This window comes from Orbicella franksi, chromosome 11, assembly GCF_964199315.1.
Source record: "Orbicella franksi chromosome 11, jaOrbFran1.1, whole genome shotgun sequence".
Lineage (NCBI taxonomy): Eukaryota > Metazoa > Cnidaria > Anthozoa > Scleractinia > Merulinidae > Orbicella > Orbicella franksi.
The window spans coordinates 27,930,656-27,951,166 of NC_138155.1; the positions used below are offsets into that span (position 1 = coordinate 27,930,656).

Below are 20,511 nucleotides of genomic sequence, written 5' to 3' on the forward strand. Positions count from 1 at the left end.
AAAACTAATATTACATTGCGTGGAAATTTATTTTGAAGTTGTACTTTTAAGTTGTGCACACACTTCCTTACTGTAGATTTTACACACCATGCTTTGGAAGATATTATATTTCACATGCTGGTAACTCTACCTGCAAAACATAGTTGACTTAATATCATGCAACATAAATTTACAAATAAAATGCTTCCAGCAGATGAACACATTAACTTTCATAACACTTCTGAACAAGCTTATACATGTGGTAAACATTTTCAATAGTGTTAAAATCCCTGAGATCTCATCTTTCTGTAAATCAGTAACATAGTGTTATTTTAAACTTACTTTATGGTGAATATCTTGATCAAACTGTCCTTGTCCTTTTGCTGCTGTGGTTTGTTCAGTATCTCACAACAGTCTCTCTCTAACAGGGGCAGATCTAGGGGGAGGGTGCCGGGGGTGCACACCCCCCTGAGATGAAGCCTTCTTCTTTGTATTCACTTTTACAATTTGTTTACCTCGCCAGTCAGTTACCCCATTCCTTAGTGGTGCACCCCTTCTAAGGAAAATCCTGGATCCACCCCTGTCTAATGTTCACTTTCTCTTACAGTTTCTCACTAGTTTACTTGTACCCGTTGAGACTGGTCAAAATAGCAGGATATGTCTGATGTAGTACATGTAGTTAGAATAATCTGATTTCTCATGTAATAATCACAGTTCTCATATCATGACCAGCACGTATGACTTTGGGTTAATGTTTCAAGGAGAAATTGGGAGTTGATCTCTACAGAATTAATACATGCCATGACTGGGATTTTCTATCATTACTTGTATGTCATGTTTTTGCTTTGCACAGAACAGAGTGATTTCATGTTTTAGTTGTCAAATTAGGGCTCATATTTTTAGTGTTACACCTAAGTTAACACAAACATTTTGCATCTTTTTCTTCTTTAGCAGTGACATGCAAACAGAATTATTTCAGTATTCAACAGTGATCACTTTAGTCTTTAGGTATTCATTGAGTGCCTCTTCCCCTAAAAAAAATTAAAACAAAAAAAGAAATATTAACTAAAATACAGTAAACACAATGTAGAAAAGGTAGAACCTCTAATTACACTTCTGAAGGATTTGTCATTCCAACACCAAATTATTACATGCTTACCTAAGTCTTTTCCAAAGCCGGACTGCTTAAAGCCTCCAAAAGGAGCAGCAACATCAGTCTTGTTGTATGTGTTGACAAAGCATGTGCCTGCATCCAATCCATCAGCCACACGCAGTGCCTTGAAGTTCACAGAAAAAATGTTAAAAATTTTCTAACAATTATTAATAAAATTAATTAAAAATGTTTTATCTTTCAGTATTGCATCTACCACAGTATTGCATCTATTCAGTATTGCATCTACCACGATGAATAACAACAACCTTTTCCTCTTTCAGTATATCTATGCTAGATCCTGCAGTCTATGTATTAATCAATAAAACAGCACCATAAGTTGACAACACAGGGTGTAATGGAGCAACAATAATTTTTACACCCAAGTTGAAATTCAAGATTCCGGTGTTAATTACACTAACCTTGCTCAAGTCTTTAGTGAAGACACCAGAGGCAAGCCCATACTCTGTACCATTAGCACTCTTCAAAACACCTTCAACATCACTACAAATAAACAAGACTGCATGGTTAATGCCAACCCCTATGACATCATAGATCTTGACACCTACAGAAAGTTCAGGCCATCAATCACCTGTGTGATTAACAGTGTATAACCCATCAGAGATTAATGCTCAATGCACAGTATCAGATTTTCAGACCTGCATGTTAACATCAGAATTATCATCTGACAAGTTGTGACAAAATGAAAGCAATAAGAGTGTGCATCACTTTTCAAATGTTCACTGATACACACTGGAGGTAACTGTACATGTACATGTACTCACCCGTCTTCAAATTTAGAAACAATCATAATTGGGCCAAATGATTCCTCCTGAGACAAAAACGTGTTGTCCTTCACATCAGTGAATACAGTAGGCTCAAAGAAGTAACCTACCAAGATAAGAAGGAAGATACATTATTTTGTACTAATTGAAGTAAATAATCAAAATATACAACATTAAAAAATTGTCTTAATACTCAACCAAAACATGATCAAATTCTCCCTAATTGTGCCATAAGATGTAAGATTGACACTGTCAAAAAGACTTTTTGAATAAGTGGCAGAAAAGTTAAAACTCTTGTACAGCTTTGCTTGAATAATTTAATTCATATTCATTGTTAGTCTTACAGTACATGCAGCATCAAACCTGGCCTGTCAAGCTGTTTGCCACCATAAACTAATGTTGCTCCTTCCTCCACTCCTTTCTTGCAGTAATCAATAAGAGAGTCCAGATGAGCTCTGTAATATCAGAAAACAAAACAAGCTGAATAAATAAAACTGTTGGAGCAATCTGTGCTCATAGTTCTTTAAAAACATTTAAAACAGCTCTAAAAAGTAAAATTGTCTCTAAATTTTCGACTACCTTCTGCGGTCTTCTTCTCTGAAGAAGACCGCAGAGGGCGGTCGAAAAATTTAGAGACAATTTTACTTTTTTAGATCTGTTTTAAACGTTTTTAAAGAACTCAATAAATAAATAAACATCCAACTAAGGGGTGGTTCATGAGAGTAAGCAATCCTTGGTGTGTTATCAGTTTATTTTACCAAACCATCTCAGGGCTGTCATTAAGGGCCATAACCTGTAACACTGTTATGGCTACAGGTCAAATTGCCTGTTGTTGATAGAATTCACCCACAAAGTATATACCAGTTTGCTATGGGTATGGACAACGAGGCTACAGGTGACTCAAAACTTAATGACACCCCTGCATCTTATTGCTGTCATTGTTATTGTTCTAAAAAACTTACTTGTGATTCTGAGGGCCATGATCTGTTGAACGATCAAGGGGATCTCCAATTTTCATTTTTTTAATCTCTTCAACCTACAGTGAGTTCAAAACAGATTTTAGTTAAATTAAATACAGTACTTAACCACAAACTTTCAAAATTGAAGCCAGTAAATAGCTCAAATTATTCCATTCAAGTCCCAGGAGTGATCAGCAAGCAATTCTGCCTTGTAGTTATGTAAATTATCTAGCAATTAATTCTTAGAGTTAATATCAATGGCAATGCAGTAAGCAAGCTTGGGATACGATGGGTCAAAACAGTCTACTTGCATACTGGAAAAAAAATTGTAAAAAAATGAATATGGCTGAGAAAATTATGCTTGACTTACCACTCTGTGGACATACTCATCATGAATGGACGCTTCAACAAAAAGCCGACCTGACAAAAAAAAACAAAAACAAAAATGTACGTAATTAAGTTACCAAGTTGCATGCAAATAATAAGATGAATTGCTTCCTCACAAGAGAACATGTTTCACTACTTTTAACATTTTCCAGACACCAAGAAGAGAGTTGAAAATACAACATGTTGCAAATATTTGAGGTGTTTGGAAATGAAGTAAAACACTGCCTTGAGTGTTTGATATATCTTCTCTATAGTATCGAGACTTAAACTAAGGAGAAAATGGGACAAATAAAATTGTAAGACGTTTTTTTTTTTAAGTTTTTTTTTTTCAATCAAGCTCGGATATCTTAACACAGTGACAGTGTTGAACCCTTGTTTAAACTTGAGGACAGAACAGCATACACAGTTACCTGTTATTATTAACAGTTCTGAATCAATATTTCACTCACCAGCAGCAATACAGTTTTCTCCTTTGTTGAACATACAAGCCATCATTCCCTGGTTATAAAAAATATATATTATTCTTAGGTCTTCATTATACTCTCAATAACCATCCAAGCAGAGCCCTCTGGTTCTGCTCATAATCATTTATTAGACCTAGTTAGCTTAGAGAACTACTGTGTGTGTGTGTGCTTTAGAATAATTCAGTGTCCCTCATAGTATTAGGGTCTAGCTTGTAATGATCTTTCTCTCCCTGAGTTCAAATAGTTACATGTTTCATATATTTACTTGAATATCTTCACCATCTATGGGTTTATATGAGCTTGGCTAAGCTCCTAGAGCACTGCATCGTTACATGTATCACAGAGGTGATGGATTTAAATCCTTTGAATTCAATCCTGAATTTGTCAGGCTTAACTTTCACAACTGCCTTTAGTTGAGTACATAATTGCAATGATCTTGTGTCTTTAACTCTTTCTCCTACAGTTCAAACATTTGTTTCATATATTTGCTTGCTTACAATAAGCATTGAAAGACAACAAGAATAGTGTGATGCAATCTGACTGGGTCACGTGGCAGCTCTTTTATCTGGTTGGGTGTCACGTGAATAGCTCAATACCCTATAAGGGAACAAAAGAACAAACAACGGAAACAATGCCCCTAAAACAATAACTACACTAATAAAACAATAATTATAGCAGCTTAAGAAAGCTACTACACTTCTGTTCTTACCTGTCTCACAGCTCTGTCCATATCACAGTCTGAGAAGATAATGAGTGGTGATTTGCCTCCCAGTTCCAAAGAACACTTCTTGAGATTGCTCACAGCACAACTACATAGTTACATAATGGAGAAAAGAGAAATACGTCTGAAAATAACAGTACTATACTTAACAAGCTTTATACACAACGTCATAATTCTCGATTCTGGTCTCTGCAACATCAGTAAGACTGTACATGTGTTGCTCAATATTCACAGAGGATGCAACATATTACAAAGTGTTTTAACCAGAACAAATTTGTAACAAAATCAACCAGAATAATAACAAGGAACACACCACGCAATAATAAATAACAAATGAGTCCATGTACTTGGGTACCTTTCCATAATTGACTTTCCAGTTTCAGTCGACCCAGTGAAGCCAAGCTTTCTGACATCAGGATGAGCACAGATACGATTACCAACCACAGACCCTGTAAGGAACAACAGCCAAAGAGGAATCACTAACTGAAACCTGAAGAACACTTTCATCATCATCATCATCATCATCATCATCATTAGATCAGCATTGTCATGCCAGTAGACGAATAAGGCCATCACACTCTCAACCTAACACTCTTTGCTCTGTGTTGCTGCTAGTCTTCCTAACATCTGATCTGATTAGAGCCCAAATTCTTACCAGAATTATGTAGCTCTATAAAATTTTGGAACCAAGTCAACAGTACTACTGCATTGAGTACTTTTAAATATACAATTACAATTTCATCTTTGTACAAGAATGTGGAAGTGTACCTGATCCAGGTAAAATGTTAATAACACCCTTTGGAAATCCAGCTTTGGCAGAAAGTTCAGCAAACTTGAGCGCTGTCAGTGGTGTCACCTACAAAATGATGCAGTTAATAGATCAGTGTTATGTACAAGAGTACAAGAGCAAGATATATGTTTTGGGCATAACGTTCTGAGGATTTTATTAATAGAGAGTTTGAGGATGACATTTACGGCAGACAGCAAACGGCAAAGATTACCTCTGATTTTTTTTCTTTTCTTGTAATCCTTAAATAAATCACACAAAAATAGAAAAATGTCTTCTACTACCCACTGCAAATACAAATATTTTCACTCTACTGTACAGACAGCTGAAGACAGACGGCAAAAGTTTCAGTTTTGCCGTTTGCCGTTTGACGTAACATCCTGCTTAATCTCTCTAATAAGAGACCACTCCTACAAACTCTATATTACATCATTGTAACTTCTTGGCATGAGCTGTGTAACAAAGCAATTGGCTAGAGCTAACACCATCCTTGCACATGTGGTTCATACCTGGGCTGGTTTTAATACAACTGTGTTACCAGCAGCCAAAAGAGGAGAGATCTTCCACGCTAACATCATTAGAGGATAGTTCCACGGCACAATTAGCCCACACACACTGCAAACAACACAATAAACATCCTTTACATCCAGAGCGATTTAATTTGTGAGCAAGAAATATCAAATATTCTCCTTAATTTTTGCACATAAATTTGCCAAATACTTCTCAAGAATTTTGCTTATGTCAAGACTACCACCCATACAGTTCTTAATTTTATTAAAATTTTCATTAACAGTTAAGTTATAATTGCTTCCTTTTTATCACGACAACATTGCCGTGAGTGGTGAAGGAAGAACAACCACAAATGACCAAAATAAGACCAGCGTATTGTTCCCAGTGCGAACCCAACTTACACCAAATGCCTTAAATTCTACTTGTAAATCACAAGCTACCTGATTTGTCCTGACAGATTCGCAATCATTTTGAGAGGCTACATGTACAATTGTACCAAAGGTAACAAGCTCATAAATGCATCTGCTAAGAGCATGTGGAACAAAAACGAAACCTTCAATTTGCCCCAATCTATAAAATGAAGCTTCACTGTACCTTAAATGCTATTCTACTTCCTTTTTATCAAGGCAAAGATGCCAAGAGTGGTGAAGGAAGTGCAACCACTTAAGCATGATGATTTGTCTTGCTCATAAATGTCAGCCGGCTTCAACTACAACCTTAAAAAGCAAGGTGGAAAGGGGTGTCATAATTTGGGATTCCATGAACATGCCTGGCTGCTGAAATTCATCAAGGCACACAGAAGAAAAAAGAAAGAACAAGATTAGAGAAGATGTACGCAGAAGAGGTACATAGCATAAGTGCCTTGCTATAGAGTTCTTAATCTCCCAGGGAGGCTCAGCTAAGAGAGCTCAGTTGATAAAGCAAAACACTCAGGTATCACAAGTTCATTCATTTGATTCCTGTTTAAGCCTTTGCAACTGCTTGGGTTAATGACCCGTTAGGATCAATTCACCAATACAGTTGAGAGAACAAACAAAATCCCTTAAATCTCATCTGAACTGACTGGGACTGTTGTTCTCATTAATGGTATTCTCATTACATATTCTGTATTATAAAAAGTCTCAAGTATGAAGTGTTTCAGAAGAGCATTGTCCAGTACTCACCCGATTGGTACTCGTTTGGTGTAGCACAAGTTCCTGTTGGGTTTAGCATTATTGATTGGAACTGTCAGTCCCTGTACAGAAGCAGACATGACTAAAATTTAATTCCATAGAACAATGTAGGTTCTAAGCAAATAATATCTAGAGTCTTAATTTTGGAAGTTTGAACCCCATAAGATTGAGCTTGACATTTACCTCTCAGCCCTGTTCATAAAATCCTAACTGCTGATAACAATACAATGCCTAAGTAAAATGGAATTGTTTTTAACATTTTTATGTCATTCACAAAAAATTTGATCTCTCTTGGAGGTTTATTGCTTAACACTGTAGGCTTAGTAGTTATATAATCAATGAAAATATTTTCATGTACAATAGCTCTACCTGAATCTTGTCACTCCATCCAGCAAAGTAACGCAGTGTAGCAATTGACATACCAATGTGAGTCTTGAGAGCAAGAGTGTAGACAGCACCAGAATCAAGAGATTCTATTGTGGCTAGTTCCTCCTGGTGTTCATCCATTAAATCAGCCAACCTTTACAAAACAAACAGAACAACAGTACATGAAAGAGAAGAATTCCAGGACAAATAAAAAAGTGAATATCTTTACAGTGAAACCTGTATTAAATTAATTAAGCAGACATTTTTGGGACACTCACTAGTGTCCACTTAATACAGGGTGTCCTCTCAAAGCAGGTTCTAATATATTTAGCAATAATAGTGATTAACCCTTTTGTAACACAGTGTAAGATCAAAGAGTGCTCATAGCACTATGTCCGGCTGTCAGTCAATGCATGAATAATCTACTTTGCTTTTAAATGGCATTGCTGAATAATGTTAAAGGTCTGAGCTGAGCTTTTAGAAGTAAAAAGTCCTTGAAGTGTCCACTTATTGCAGGTTTTGTGCAACAAAATGGCTTAATATTGGTGTCCGCGTCTGCTTAACAGAGGTGTCTGCTGAATGCAGGTTTATTTCACAGTAAATGTGGGAAGAAAATTTAGGGACTCAAGCTGGTGTCCGCTTAATATGAGGTCTGCTTACTACAGGTTTCACTGTATTTATTTTATGTTCTGACTGAAAGGCTCAAATGTCTTCTGGCACAACTTCTCAAAGATGAGTTAGATACCAGATAACGAGACATTACAATTTGCCAGAAAGAAAATTAAATTGCTTACTTGTACATCAGGTGTCCACGATCTCTTGCATTCATTGTTCCCCAAGGCCCATTATCAAATGCTTCCTAAAAAGAATCAAATGCACAATACATGTAACATGACTCATACCACCAACCATGAAGAAAATTATTATCTAATGGTAATTTTTTAGTGACTAGTCTGACTTTTCCTGATAATTTTTGATTAAATAAAAATATTTTACCTCCAGCTAGGCCAGTGACAAGCCTGATAATGAGACTACCTGACTTAACAGCATTTTTATTACTTCCAATCTAGCTACCCACTGCCCCCACCCCCTCTTACATTTAGTGATGTAGTTCAAGGCCTCAAAAAAGAACATATTAATTAAAATTCATTTATTAACCTTTGCTGCCACAACGGCTTTATCCACATCCTCAACGCTTGCAAAAGAGACTTTTGTAAGTACCTTTAGGATATAAAAAACAATCAAGAAATATATTAGTGAAAAAAGCAAAGCATTTAGCACTCTTATCCAATGATTTACATATAAATTTATTTCTTACAGAGCCATCAGTTGGGTTGATACAATCAAATGTACGTCCACTGGAAGAGTCCACAAATTCTCCATTGATAAACAACTGATACGGCATACGGACTGTCATGTGGTTCACATCCATGTCAAGCTGAAAGGAAATATTAACTTAAGGTTAATGCATCGTGTCAATGAATGTGATTGTTGAAACACTTCAGTTTTCACTCATTTTGCCCATCCCCACCCCACTGAAATGTAGACAAAACACTTTGAGCAGACAAATGAATGCATTTTGCCATTTTCTAACATTGAAAAGGGGCAAGAGGGTTTTGACAAGTTCTTAACTTGTAGCTATGATCAAACTTCAAAACATTTGCATGTGTTTCAACTAGATGTGATGAGGCTTGTAGGCCTGCCATTTTCCCTGAATGGAATGCTATATCCTCAGCATTAGGTTTCAGTTGGTTTCGCCAACTATTACTTACAGGTACCATGTACATCAGTGCACAGTTATCCAAAGAAAGGATTCTTAACCCAATGGAGCATGAATGCCAATAAAGAAAAGTATGAACACAAGGACCCTGGTTAAGGTAAAGCTCTCAGTGTTTTAGAGCCAGGTATGTTTGTTATGGTGGAGTTCAGTTGTAAAACCCATGGTGTATTATTTATTTTGTCAGGTACTTACAGTGTCACAGGTGAATTCCTCTCGGCCTCCGCCACGAGATCTCAAGACAGACAAACGAACAAAATCTGCATATCTGAAGGAGGAGCAAGCAAAATGTAATCACCTGTGACAACAGCTAACCATACTTTTCTTAGTCATATTGTCAAATTACACCCATTGCCTAGTCTGTTCATGAAAATCACCTTTGTTCACTACATTATATGTACTGCACCATACAACAGATAACATTTAACAGAACTATACCTTGTATTCATGTAAATTTCCTCTGCTTCTAGTACTACAGAGCACTTTTCTTTCACTTCCTCAACAAGCCTAAATGAAACATGCCAAGGTCAAGGATAAGATTGCTGCATTTATACTTAAAACTATAATGTAAAGGCACCTTAGGCAGTCTTCTTCACATGTATTTGTCTTTCCTTGCCACAATTCTATGCATTACAAAAGCAAGAGGGTAATCTTGAAGGAAATTACCTGGTAACATCCATAGAGCCTGCACCAGCCTTGAAGAAGTCAGTATCTTCTACAATGTCTGGATTTGCCAAAATTCCAGACCAAACTTCCTGTCAAATAAATGACTAGATTAAGTACTGTTGTGCTAATTGCGGACAATTCAAATAAACAAAACATTCAATTGTAATTTGAAAATACACTGTTAAGAATCCAAACAGGTGTACAGTTGATCAGTAATCAATTGACATGGCAACACTGGGCAGATAAACTCTGCCACCCCAAGAACAAATGCAGCTAGCGCCAGGATGGAGGATTTGACTTAAAAGGTCAAATGCAGCAAGCTCGCAAACTAACTTAACTACAGCAAATCACAATCTGTGATGTGTTCACACTTGGTGCCAGAGCACTGATGCTTAGGCATGGGCACAAAATAGTGCTGCGGTCAGACACTGGGTACTCCAAAAACCCAAGTTACTCTTACTACCATTTAGAGCCCAAGTACAAGGTCAAGACTTTGTACCAGGGCACAAGCACTGTGCCCAAATTCTGGTGTGAGTGCTTACAAAAATGGTGTGTTCACATTAGTGCCCAGTGAGAATCTTGCTTGGGCACTGTACTCAGGCACCAAGTGTGAACATGGTGTTAGAGCACTGACTGCTGTTGTACCCTCAGTTTGCCTTCCATGACCCTCTCCTCATCAGTAAGTTCAATGGCTTCTGCCGCTTCTTCTGCCTGACCAAACTTGGCTGCCTGGATCATGCGTCCATCCTCAAGCTGAAGTGTCTTGACAGTCAACTGCAAACAAAAGGAATCAAAGCAGTTATTTAAAATACAGCATTTTTTGCTGTTTAGGTGACAATGACTAACAGATGCAAAGAAATCCAATACTACAGCTTTGGGCAAGCTTAATTTATGATATACTAACCCAAAAGTCATTCTAACCAGCCCCCAAAAATTTCATCTCTTAACAGTACTTCAGTCTGTAATTTGAATTTCCTTACCAATTTTTCCAAGGACCTTTACTTGTACAACAGGCAAGTGAAGGACAGGATCCACTACAACAATATTGCAAATTCACTATTCTTGGTCCGTTGCACATGACTCTCTTTGCACGCTGACTAACCTGTAGTTTTGACAATTTCTCAAATGCATTTTAAAGCAGTAAACTTCAGTCTGTAGTTATTGGCTTACCATCTTGCCATCAGTTCCAGTCAGTGTCATACCACCACTGTGAACAATAGCAGGTATGTCTAAACCCTCAATTGTCACAGGTGCACCCTCAGGAGGTTTCTCACCAGGTGTCAATGATGAACCATAGAATGTTACTTGCTGTAAGAGAAGGAAATAACTCAAATTAATCAGTGAATGTTTTCATAATTTACACAAACTGCTTGTTTTAGTGATGAAGGGAAGTCTGCCTGGACACATTTTCCTAATATTCTAAAACTAAAGACACACTAACAAAAGCTTGTAGATCTTCCTGTTTGACTGAGAGAGTGTTTGCCTGATTGGTGGCTGTTTATGATAGCTGCAAGTAACTGCAGATGACAAGAGTGATCTACCCCATGCTCACACTAAGCATAAATGTGCTAGCATTTACAGAATCAGACAACAGTAATTGAAGGGCTGAGTGGAATAAAGCCCCAAGTGACTTTTGGAAAACATTGAGGTAACCAGCATTGAGGTAGCCAGCAATTAATACAGTTTACTCTGGTTTTCATTATTGTCTCAAAAGAACTAGTAATTACTACTAGTTCTTTTGAGACAATAATAGAGTAAACTGTGAAAATTGTTGCTAGGTATAAATCAATGCTGGTTACCTCAAAATTTTCCAAAAGTCACTTCAATTGTAGTACTTGGTTCATCTACTAACAACTTAGAATTAAAACATCTCAAGCAAGGACCAAGTACAAGTTACAACCCTCTCAAGTTTTAGTAAAATTAAGTAACAGATTGATGGACTCAAACATAGAGTATTATAATTTCAAAAAACTCACCTGGCCATCAATGATAGCCCAAGCCCCTGGAAGCTGCAAGATTAAATGAAAACTTTTAATTAGTTATTACTTTCAGTTGAATTGTGCTAACTGCGTATGTATACATGTACCTGTGAATCTGACAGGAAATGGACTTGAAAAATACCAATACATGAAATTGTGAACTTTTATGCATTATTGTTTTTATTTGAGTATTGTTAGCACTCACTTTATCATTTCCACGAATAAAGTTGTGCAGCACCTCTGCTGGTTGAGCAAAATTTATCTGCATATAGGTGACAAAATTTAAATTAGAAAGGGATAATACTTAATCTACAAAGCAACCCTGACAAATAACAAATACCAACTCGCTTCTTAGTTCCTCTCCTTTATACTTTATGCAAATATTCACTGATCGTTAGGCAATGACGAACATACCATTAAAAGGAACCACATAACATTTCAGGTCTGAAGATGCTATAACTGATGCCAGTCATGGTAATAAATATAAAAATTGTTTGTCACTGACTAAAAACTTTTAAAGTGGATGTCTCCATGACAATTCTGTAACCTTCATCGGCAATAAATCAACACTATTTATTCCATTGACGAAAAAGTTTTGTTTGAAAACAGTCCTAAGAAAATACATGCGCTGATTAAAAGTCGTGTTTCTATATCTCGATAGATACACAGAACTAGAACAAGCTGTTGACATAATGATGGCACGAGCAAAGAGAACTTACACTTTGATACACAAAGTTAACAAGTTGTTTTCCTTTTTTTCATCATGGTGTTTTCTAAAAGAAATAGAAAACATGTTCTCCATGTTTCTATCGAGTTATAGAAACACTTGTGAAAGTTTGGGAGAACTCGAAAAAGCTGTGGAAACACTCGCCTGTGGCTTGTGTTTCCACAGCATTTCTCATTCTCCCAACCTCCACTCGTGTTTCTATAACTCAATAGAAACACAGTACATGTTTTCTATTTCTTAAACAACTTGTACATTTGCTTAATTGTATGAGAGGGCTGATGCCCTAACCACCATCACATTAAATTTACTTATATTGAAAAAGCTGCATTAACCTTTGCCACTTCCTTCTTTTTCCAGATTTTATCATACGTTGCTCCTTCTTCTGGTTGAGGAATTCTTGGAGCCTTTCCGTCACCAATAAGGTCAACAGCTTCGACCTAAACAAAAAACGCCAACAGATAAGTTCAAAATAAACTGATGTTTACAATGGTTTTCACACAAATTACCGATCCAAGCACACTAGGGACAAGAGACAATAAATTTGTGACAATTTCACTGTTCTAACATACAAACACTACTGGTCAGTTTGCCAAAAATTTGCTAGTGTGCTCTTGGTTGGATTAGTTGCTCTAGCCTATCACTGTACGTCAATGATTCTGCCAGTTTTAGAATGATTTCAGTGATCTCAACTGAAACCTGGCTCAAACAATATTTTTATGTACATACAGTGACTACTAGAATTTCCAGTTTTTCGTGACATTATAAAGTCGCTATATTAGTTTGTTGCTCAAAGTTCTGACTTATTATAACCTATTTCTGATTGAGGAAAATGCAGAATCAAGCTTACTTACTTTTGATATTAGAAGGGTGCATCCAATATACATTATGCGATTGTACCAACGAACACTTCACTTCAAAATGCCCCTTGAATGGGTACTATTTACAGATGTATTGGGTAAATAATACTGTATACTAATAATATTTGCCATGCCATAATTATTTTTTATGCGAGAAATATATTTAACATACCATGGCTTTTATGCCTTCAGGATATAAGAAGCGATTGTAAAGAGTATCAACTGTCTCGTTTGGGTCAATATCCACACTCTTTTGAAGGAGGATAGGACCTGTATCCAAGCCGTCGTCAGCCCAGAACACACTGAAACCTCCCTGTTTATCTCCTTCCATCAAGGTCCTGAAAAAATAATTTTTTCAGCCCTAAATATAGTGCATCCAGGAGGTGGAGGGGATTTAAAACTTTCATTCCTTCTCATTCTCATTTATTCTTTACACCTGGAAATACGTTTCTCACATATTTTCAGTACAAAGACATGGAAACTCTGCCAATAAAATATAATTTAAAAAATACTTTGTGAGGTTTTCAAGCAGGTAATCCAGCCCAACTGTCTTCCTTATACCATGCCCTCTCAGTTGCCATTAAATAAAAGTTTTAAGAAGTGGTTTACATTATCCAGACTGTGACATAGAAATAAAGATTTGTTCAGTGGAGTTTCAACCTTGTATATGACTTTGTATATGACAGGTTGAAATTATCAAGTTTTTGTTGTTATTTTTTCTTTGTACAATTCTAAACGTCTTTTCATGGCAAGCACAACCAAAATTTAGGTTAGTTTTTCAATGTAACTCTACAGAGAAAATATTTCATGAGGGTTGCTATAATAGCTTTGCAACATGCATTTGGACTGCAAAAACAAAATGGCGCCCTAAACCACGTTCGCAAACTAATAAATTTAACAACGTAACATTTCAACAATTTCAACGGTTGATTTCAACAATTCATTTCAACGGGTTATAATGTATTTCAACACTTTTCCCTGAGAGCGAAATAAGCTGTTCAACCAGTGTTATCATCAAATATTTAATAACATTTCTTTTCAACAAGAAAGAGCATCGATCAAATGTACATCGACGCGACATTACCGGCCTCCGAGAAAGACCTAGTATCTTTTGTCTGTGATTTTAATCCAGTTTGACTCGTTTGCTAGCTGTTTGCTAACGAGCTCAACGCCAAATACAAAAGATAAAACAGCGACCTTTTCAATTTTCACGTCTGGAAATGTTTGTGAATAATTGGCTATTGTTACATCGTGTTCAAATTTTCGTCGAATTGAAGCACTAGAGCAGAGGCAACATAAATAAACAAACTTGAATTACCGAATACAAACCAAAAAATTTGTCACTGAGTCGTCCACTTTTGTTTTCTTAATATTTCATGGCCGGATGAATTCAGCTTTAGTTAACAAATGAACCATTTAGTTGAATAAATGGTTTTTACAACAAATGTATTTTAGGTTACGTAAACGGTACCCCGTAGTTCAAGAAATCGCCTGGAAATGAGGAAGACTTTTGCGTGACCAAAACAAAAATACTCACCAATTTATCGCTGAAGCTCCTCTGTGCCTTGGCAGCAAAGAAGGATGATAAATGATAGAGCCATGTTTAGGGAAATCAATCACATTCATCGGAATGAACTGTGAACAAAAGGGAAGAACGTTCAATTCAGCTCCGCAAGCTTTGTACGCATCTACCACGTCGGGAATCGGTTCTCCCTTGGTTCTCCACCGCGGAAACTTAAAAACTTGCACTCCGTCTTGTTCAGCTCCTACCGCGAGAACATCTGGCTTGCCTTTAATGTCAGGAACAGTGAAGACTCCGACAATCTCGTGGCCTTTTAAGCGAAGATTTTTGTAAACTTCTAAACCAAACTGGGACTGGCCGATCACGGCGACTTTCAAAGAACCCATTGCGCTTGTCGATGTGTAGATGGATCTTTTAGCTGCTACCTGTACAAAACGAAACGCAGAGAGCATTATTTGCCCAACTTGGCCACAATTTTTCGACTGGTAGATTCGATAAAAGCTTGATCTTTGATAACTGCGTGGTCACGGGAGCTAAATGTGCGGCGTAAACTTGGAAGCCAAACAGAAAACTTTGTTGTCCAAACTAGTTGGACTCGATTTACGCGCCAATCACAGTCAGCTACGCCGCGGAACAGGACAGACTGGTTATGTTTACAAACGACTGGTACGAGAGTAGGCGTTTTCGGGGGTGTGTTCGGGATCCCATTGTGCAAAACCATTTCATGTTCCTTCGCAAATCACAAACTTTCAGTGTCCTTCAGGGGACGCAAAGTTGCAAAGTCTGAATTTTAGGGGGTTTGGCTCTAATGAAAGCAAACTTTTTCAATAGAAATTAGCTTTCTGAGTGCATTGTACGTGACTTTGTACCATGCATGCAAAGGCGAATGAACCTTTTGACCTTCACTCGCGCGTTATCCTGAAACTACTGGCCGCAATAATTGTTTCCTTCCGCTAAACGCGAAAATTGTCCACGGCTAACGGTGGCCAAAAAAGAGGCAAACAAGTTCTTAAATAGGAGCTCTCGCCTTTTCAATGAAAATTCGTTCATTGCAAAATTAAGTGCGATTACTTGGCGGAAAATGACAGCTTAGCTAGAGTACGTGTTTTAAAATCTGTCTATATTGATTATATTGTAACAGCCGTGAACTCTGAATTCAAGCTTCGAACGTATATGTCGATGATTAGGAAGACTTTTATACAAGTATGTTTCCAGTAATAGTGCGATTCACTTATTTGCGATAGGTGCTATATGTGAAAAAATATTTCAAACTTTCGTCACATCTCCCAACGATATAGGCGGTGGAACAAGTTGACAACCCGCCCAATTCTCGTTTGAGTAGCAATTCGCCAATAAAAGTCGTCTCGTCAATTCACTTTCATTTATTACTTACCTGGATTATAACCGAAACGGCAACAATTCTTTCCAACAACGACGTCGTCTGAGCTGCTCGTCTGCCTAGCGAATATCGCCCAAAATGGCTTCGCGCGCCAATAGGGATGATCTTATGTCTCGATGCGACCAGACAGAGTCTGTCTTTGAAGTGACAAATTGTTCACAAAGAGATCACAAGACAACAGCCTAACCAATGGTAAACTAACACGAAAAAACGTTTTGAAAGATTGCAATACTGCCTAATTTCAAAGGCCTAATCGCTTTCATGTCACATGTCGAAATAAACATGGTGGGCCTAATACATGGTAACAAATGCAGAATTGAATTTACATGTAAATGAGAACTAATAACGTACAGAGTTTTAATTAATGAATTTTACATCTTCTTTTGCCCTGCAACCTGTTGCTGGTGGGTTAAAATCTTCCAGATGTACAGAGTTTGACTTTTATGAAAAAAAAAAAATAGGAAAAGTCCCTAGGGGGTACTCGCTTGTATAGGTCCTCAGTATGCCAGGCCCCAAAGGGTAATGTTTTCGAGCAGTTTTGGTCTCAAAAAGAAGGGCAGGGTAATGTCAGCAGTGCAAGTAGCATTTTGATGACAGCCACCATTATTCACAACACACCTGATGATTTCTGTAAACAGAAAATGTGACTCATCATTTCAGGCATCAGACTTGTTCCAGAGCTGTGGTTTAAGCTCCTCAGAGAGAGTATAATGAGGGGATTAAGCCAGAGCTGAGACACTATCCAAAAGTTGGGCAAGGACAGACAGTGGTGGAAGAACTTTGTTGCTGCCCTACATTCCAGTGGGCAGGGCCATAGCCAGAAAAAAATTGATTGAGGTAATGTCCATGAAAACATTATGACTGAGGCAATGTCCATGAAAACATTATGATTGAGGCAATGTTCATGAAAAAATTATAACTGAGGCAATGTCCATGAAAACATTATGACTGACGCAATATCCATGAAAAAATTATGACTGAGGCAATGACCATGGATAAATTCCCTTCCTAGGTATTTAGGATGTATATGATGACTATAAACAGCAACTAGTGAGACAATCTCAGATAGTGCAGAGCGCAATTGATAGCTCTGGTACCGTAGTCCCATAAGTACTCACCCCTGCTCGGTTCACTTCCGGTTTGTGTCTACCTTGGTAGTCTGCTACGACTTTTCCCCTTTGCAGTGTGTATGTTTCAAGGTTGTATTTTCATTCAAGGTCCAAAAATTACGCTCAAATTAATTACTACTGGTGTTTTACGTTGATTTTCGTTCATTTTACATTCAATAATACGCTGAAGCAGCAAACGTGACAATTTAGCTCTTCACACCAACTTTGTAACTTGATACTTTTGTTTTCCTCACAAAGGCATGTAATATGAAACCCTTGTTTTCTCCAAAACATACGGAAGATGTCCTTGTTTTTCGGAGATAAATGAAAGAAAGTTAAATATCTGATGTAGTGATGAGGAAACGGAACAGAAACGATGTTTTACTAAAAATGCAAATTTTTACCGATGAACAAGAACTAATTTAATTATCAGATAGTCACAAAATACCATTTTCTTTTTCTGTTGCCACCTTTGCTGTTAACAATAAAACAATTCAAAATTAACACACAACATTATTGATGGCTGAGAAGCATTTCAACGAAAAGTATTGAAGATAAACAGCGCTACCTGGCCGATATGAATGATTTCCTCAAAGGCTGATTAAATTAATTTGCGCTTTCATTAGGTGCCACGGTGTCTGCAGCAATATTTGAGCATTTTCCTGGTTTCTTTTGTTACAAATTTACAATTTGCGGAGTATTAAAGCCACTAACTTGGGAACTTTTTGGTCTCTCTTACAGACACAATTAAGGCAAGAAATAAACAAGCCGCTAAGGAGAAGCAATACATTTGAACCCTGACAAGCACACTATTGTAGATTGAAAACAGCAGATGATATTTGTTGAATGGACCTGTGTGTAATTCTTAAAGCTACGCAGCCACAGAAACGTTTCACTTTTGCAATAAAAAGGGACAATTGGCGCTACCTGAAAAATAACTGCCGTCCTTGGTCACATGACATGATATATAAAATACCGCGTGGAAAGATAGTGTTTAACACTAATGATGCTCGAATGCATGTGTCTTACATGTTGAGCTCTACCATAAGGAAAACCACTCAACATTTGTGCGTGATTCTGTATGTAATGTATCCTTCACCTAATATAGAAGCCACGAACGCTAACTAATCTACGCATGCGTTTAGGGCAAATTAGTTTTGTTCTAAGGAGAATGGTACCACAAGGAGAGCAAGGGGTTACCTGAAACAAATATATAGCCTTGCGATGTTCAAAGCTAAGTGATGGCGAGGAAATGTGTTTTACGTAGAGTACACATGTACCTTTCCCACCCTACCCCCACTACTTCCTTGCCTCTAGACTAATTAATTAATTGAAATTAATTAATTAAACAAACATTAAAGTTTACACCTTAGCGCCATAGGGCCATAGTGCCATAGCGCCATAGCGCCATATCGCCTTAGTTCCTTAGCGGCAGGCAGCTCCCATAACCATCCCAATAGTGCACTCTGCACTAAAAACGATTTTAAAAAAAAATGACTGAGGCAAGTGCCTCAGTTTGCCTGTTACTAGCTATGGCCCTGAAAAGGGTATATAGATTTTAACCATTTTGGTCTGAAACAGGGTATGTTTTTCACTCTGGCTTAGCATTGGGTATTTTGTTTACAAGGAACTATTGTTTGTAGCTCTTCTCAAGTGTTCTTGCAAATGAAAGCCAATTCTGGTTAGCTGTAGTGAAATACCAGAGCCATTTAGTAATTTTAGAGGTTTGAAATGGGGTATTGATTTTTTGCTTAGGTCTGAAACAGGCATAGATCCTTACCAGCCTCCACCATTTTACAGAAATCAGTCAGATTTTTCAGAATTTCTCAGAAACCCAGGAATGACCTGATAATAGGTCAAGAATGACCTGATAATGACCTGATAGTTGGTTGATCGTTTACAGCTTATGAAGTGTAACAATAGTAAATTGTTGAACTCCGTGCTCTGCATTAAATTGGCCACACTGACAAAAACATGTATCTCAAGAATTGGCTGTAGAGACAGGAAAGCCATGAACGTGAGCAGTGAAGGTGCAAGGAGATAATGATTAGTGAGAACTCGAGTTGAATGATCAATTTCCATAAAATGTAAATTGTAAAATATTTCAGACAAACAAATAATCAATTAAACCATCAAACAAATTTCATTTTGAAATTTTTTACTGGCAGTCCACGTTTTACAAATCCATATCTTACAAATCCAATCCAGTCCAGTCCAGTCCAGTCCAGTCCAGTCCAGTCCAGTCTAATTTTACAAGACCCTCCCCCAACAACTCCTCCCCTCTATCCCTAAGAGGAAAAGCAAAGCTGTTGCCGCGCTCGTGATCATGAGACGAAAAATTTGTGCTTTGAAAGCTACCTATTACATTCTACCGGTAAAAAGATTTACGATTTTTTTTAAATCTTACCTCTTCTTATCCTGCTGGAATGCTCAACGTCGGCCACAATCTTGTAAACGAACGTCCGAGCGACCCACTCGACATCCAGTCTGTGTTTGATTTCATTCGTGTTCCACAACAGGATTCACCACAAATGTTCCAGTTCTGAACAAAGTTTTCCATAGCTGATGTCGGATTTCTTTTTTACGAAAGCACTATATGTGGTAGATTTATCTTTGTGTCGCTTGATCGCACACAAACTGTTGGTTGTTTGCACCGTCGCAGGCACCACAACAGTACAAAAGCAGTCAAGCTCTCGTTACAAAGTCCGTAGTTCAGAGTCCAAGAAAATAAAGTTGTCACCAGTCTCCTAAACTTGTACGACTCGCGCTGCGCATTGGTCAAGGCTCGACCGCAAAAAGGTACGGTCGTGTTTGTATCAAATAATTTCTGAAACGTTAACACCGTTTAAGCTTAGAATACCACAACCTAGGATCAGACGTTCCTTTCTGGTGGGCGAAGAGAGACGCGTACACGTAAGGACTGGGTGTGCACTTCGCAGTGTTCGTGCGTTACTGCTTAGTTAAAATTTTCGCGGGCATCTCCTCATAGACAAAGTATTTATCATAAGTTAAGTACAGGTGGATAGATGAACGATGACTGAAATGGATTAATTAACAGTATGCATCACAGTTTTCAATCGAATACTTCCATTACATTTTGGTTCCGGGGAAATCGATTGCTGAATATAAAAGGGAGGAAAAAAAGGGGGGGAGAATATACCAGGTTCCTCGTTAAATGATAAAATCCAGCTTTAT

General features: G+C 37.5%; 1 protein-coding gene across 3 annotated transcripts; it reads right to left on the reverse strand.

Annotated features, from left to right (window-relative positions):
* Window positions 1-491: 491 nt before the first annotated feature.
* On the reverse strand, window positions 492-19,991 carry LOC145502942 (cytosolic 10-formyltetrahydrofolate dehydrogenase-like). 3 transcript variants are annotated; one of them, XM_081482355.1, is made up of 28 exons: window positions 19,724-19,991; window positions 14,824-15,233; window positions 13,459-13,624; window positions 12,762-12,866; window positions 11,908-11,964; window positions 11,700-11,732; window positions 10,894-11,031; window positions 10,369-10,497; window positions 9,724-9,812; window positions 9,496-9,564; window positions 9,253-9,325; window positions 8,599-8,718; window positions 8,439-8,501; window positions 8,075-8,139; window positions 7,284-7,434; window positions 6,906-6,976; window positions 5,742-5,847; window positions 5,214-5,301; window positions 4,801-4,894; window positions 4,434-4,533; window positions 3,710-3,758; window positions 3,244-3,293; window positions 2,877-2,950; window positions 2,278-2,369; window positions 1,915-2,020; window positions 1,552-1,633; window positions 1,139-1,256; window positions 492-1,010 (listed from the first exon to the last, which is right to left on the reverse strand). In XM_081482355.1, exons 2-28 carry the CDS (start codon window positions 15,192-15,194, stop codon window positions 955-957), a joined length of 2,715 nt encoding a protein of 904 aa, XP_081338481.1. In that variant the 5' UTR covers window positions 15,195-15,233; window positions 19,724-19,991; the 3' UTR covers window positions 492-954. The 3 variants fall into 3 exon arrangements, with proteins under 3 accessions (XP_081338481.1, XP_081338480.1, XP_081338479.1); XM_081482354.1 differs by lacking the exon at window positions 19,724-19,991 and adding an exon at window positions 16,202-17,579; XM_081482353.1 differs by lacking the exon at window positions 19,724-19,991 and having other exon boundaries at window positions 14,824-16,165.
* Window positions 19,992-20,511: the final 520 nt, after the last annotated feature.

Coding starts and splice junctions, on each gene's coding strand:
- LOC145502942 (XM_081482353.1), bottom strand. CDS start 15,260: ATGCTCTCTGCGTTTCGTTTTGTACAGGTAGCAGCTAAAAGATCCATC. Junction 11,965..12,761: donor AAAAGAAGGAAGTGGCAAAG/GTTAATGCAGCT, acceptor ACCTATATGCAG/ATAAATTTTGCTCAACCAGC. Junction 3,759..4,433: donor TGGACAGAGCTGTGAGACAG/GTAAGAACAGAA, acceptor TTTTATAACCAG/GGAATGATGGCTTGTATGTT.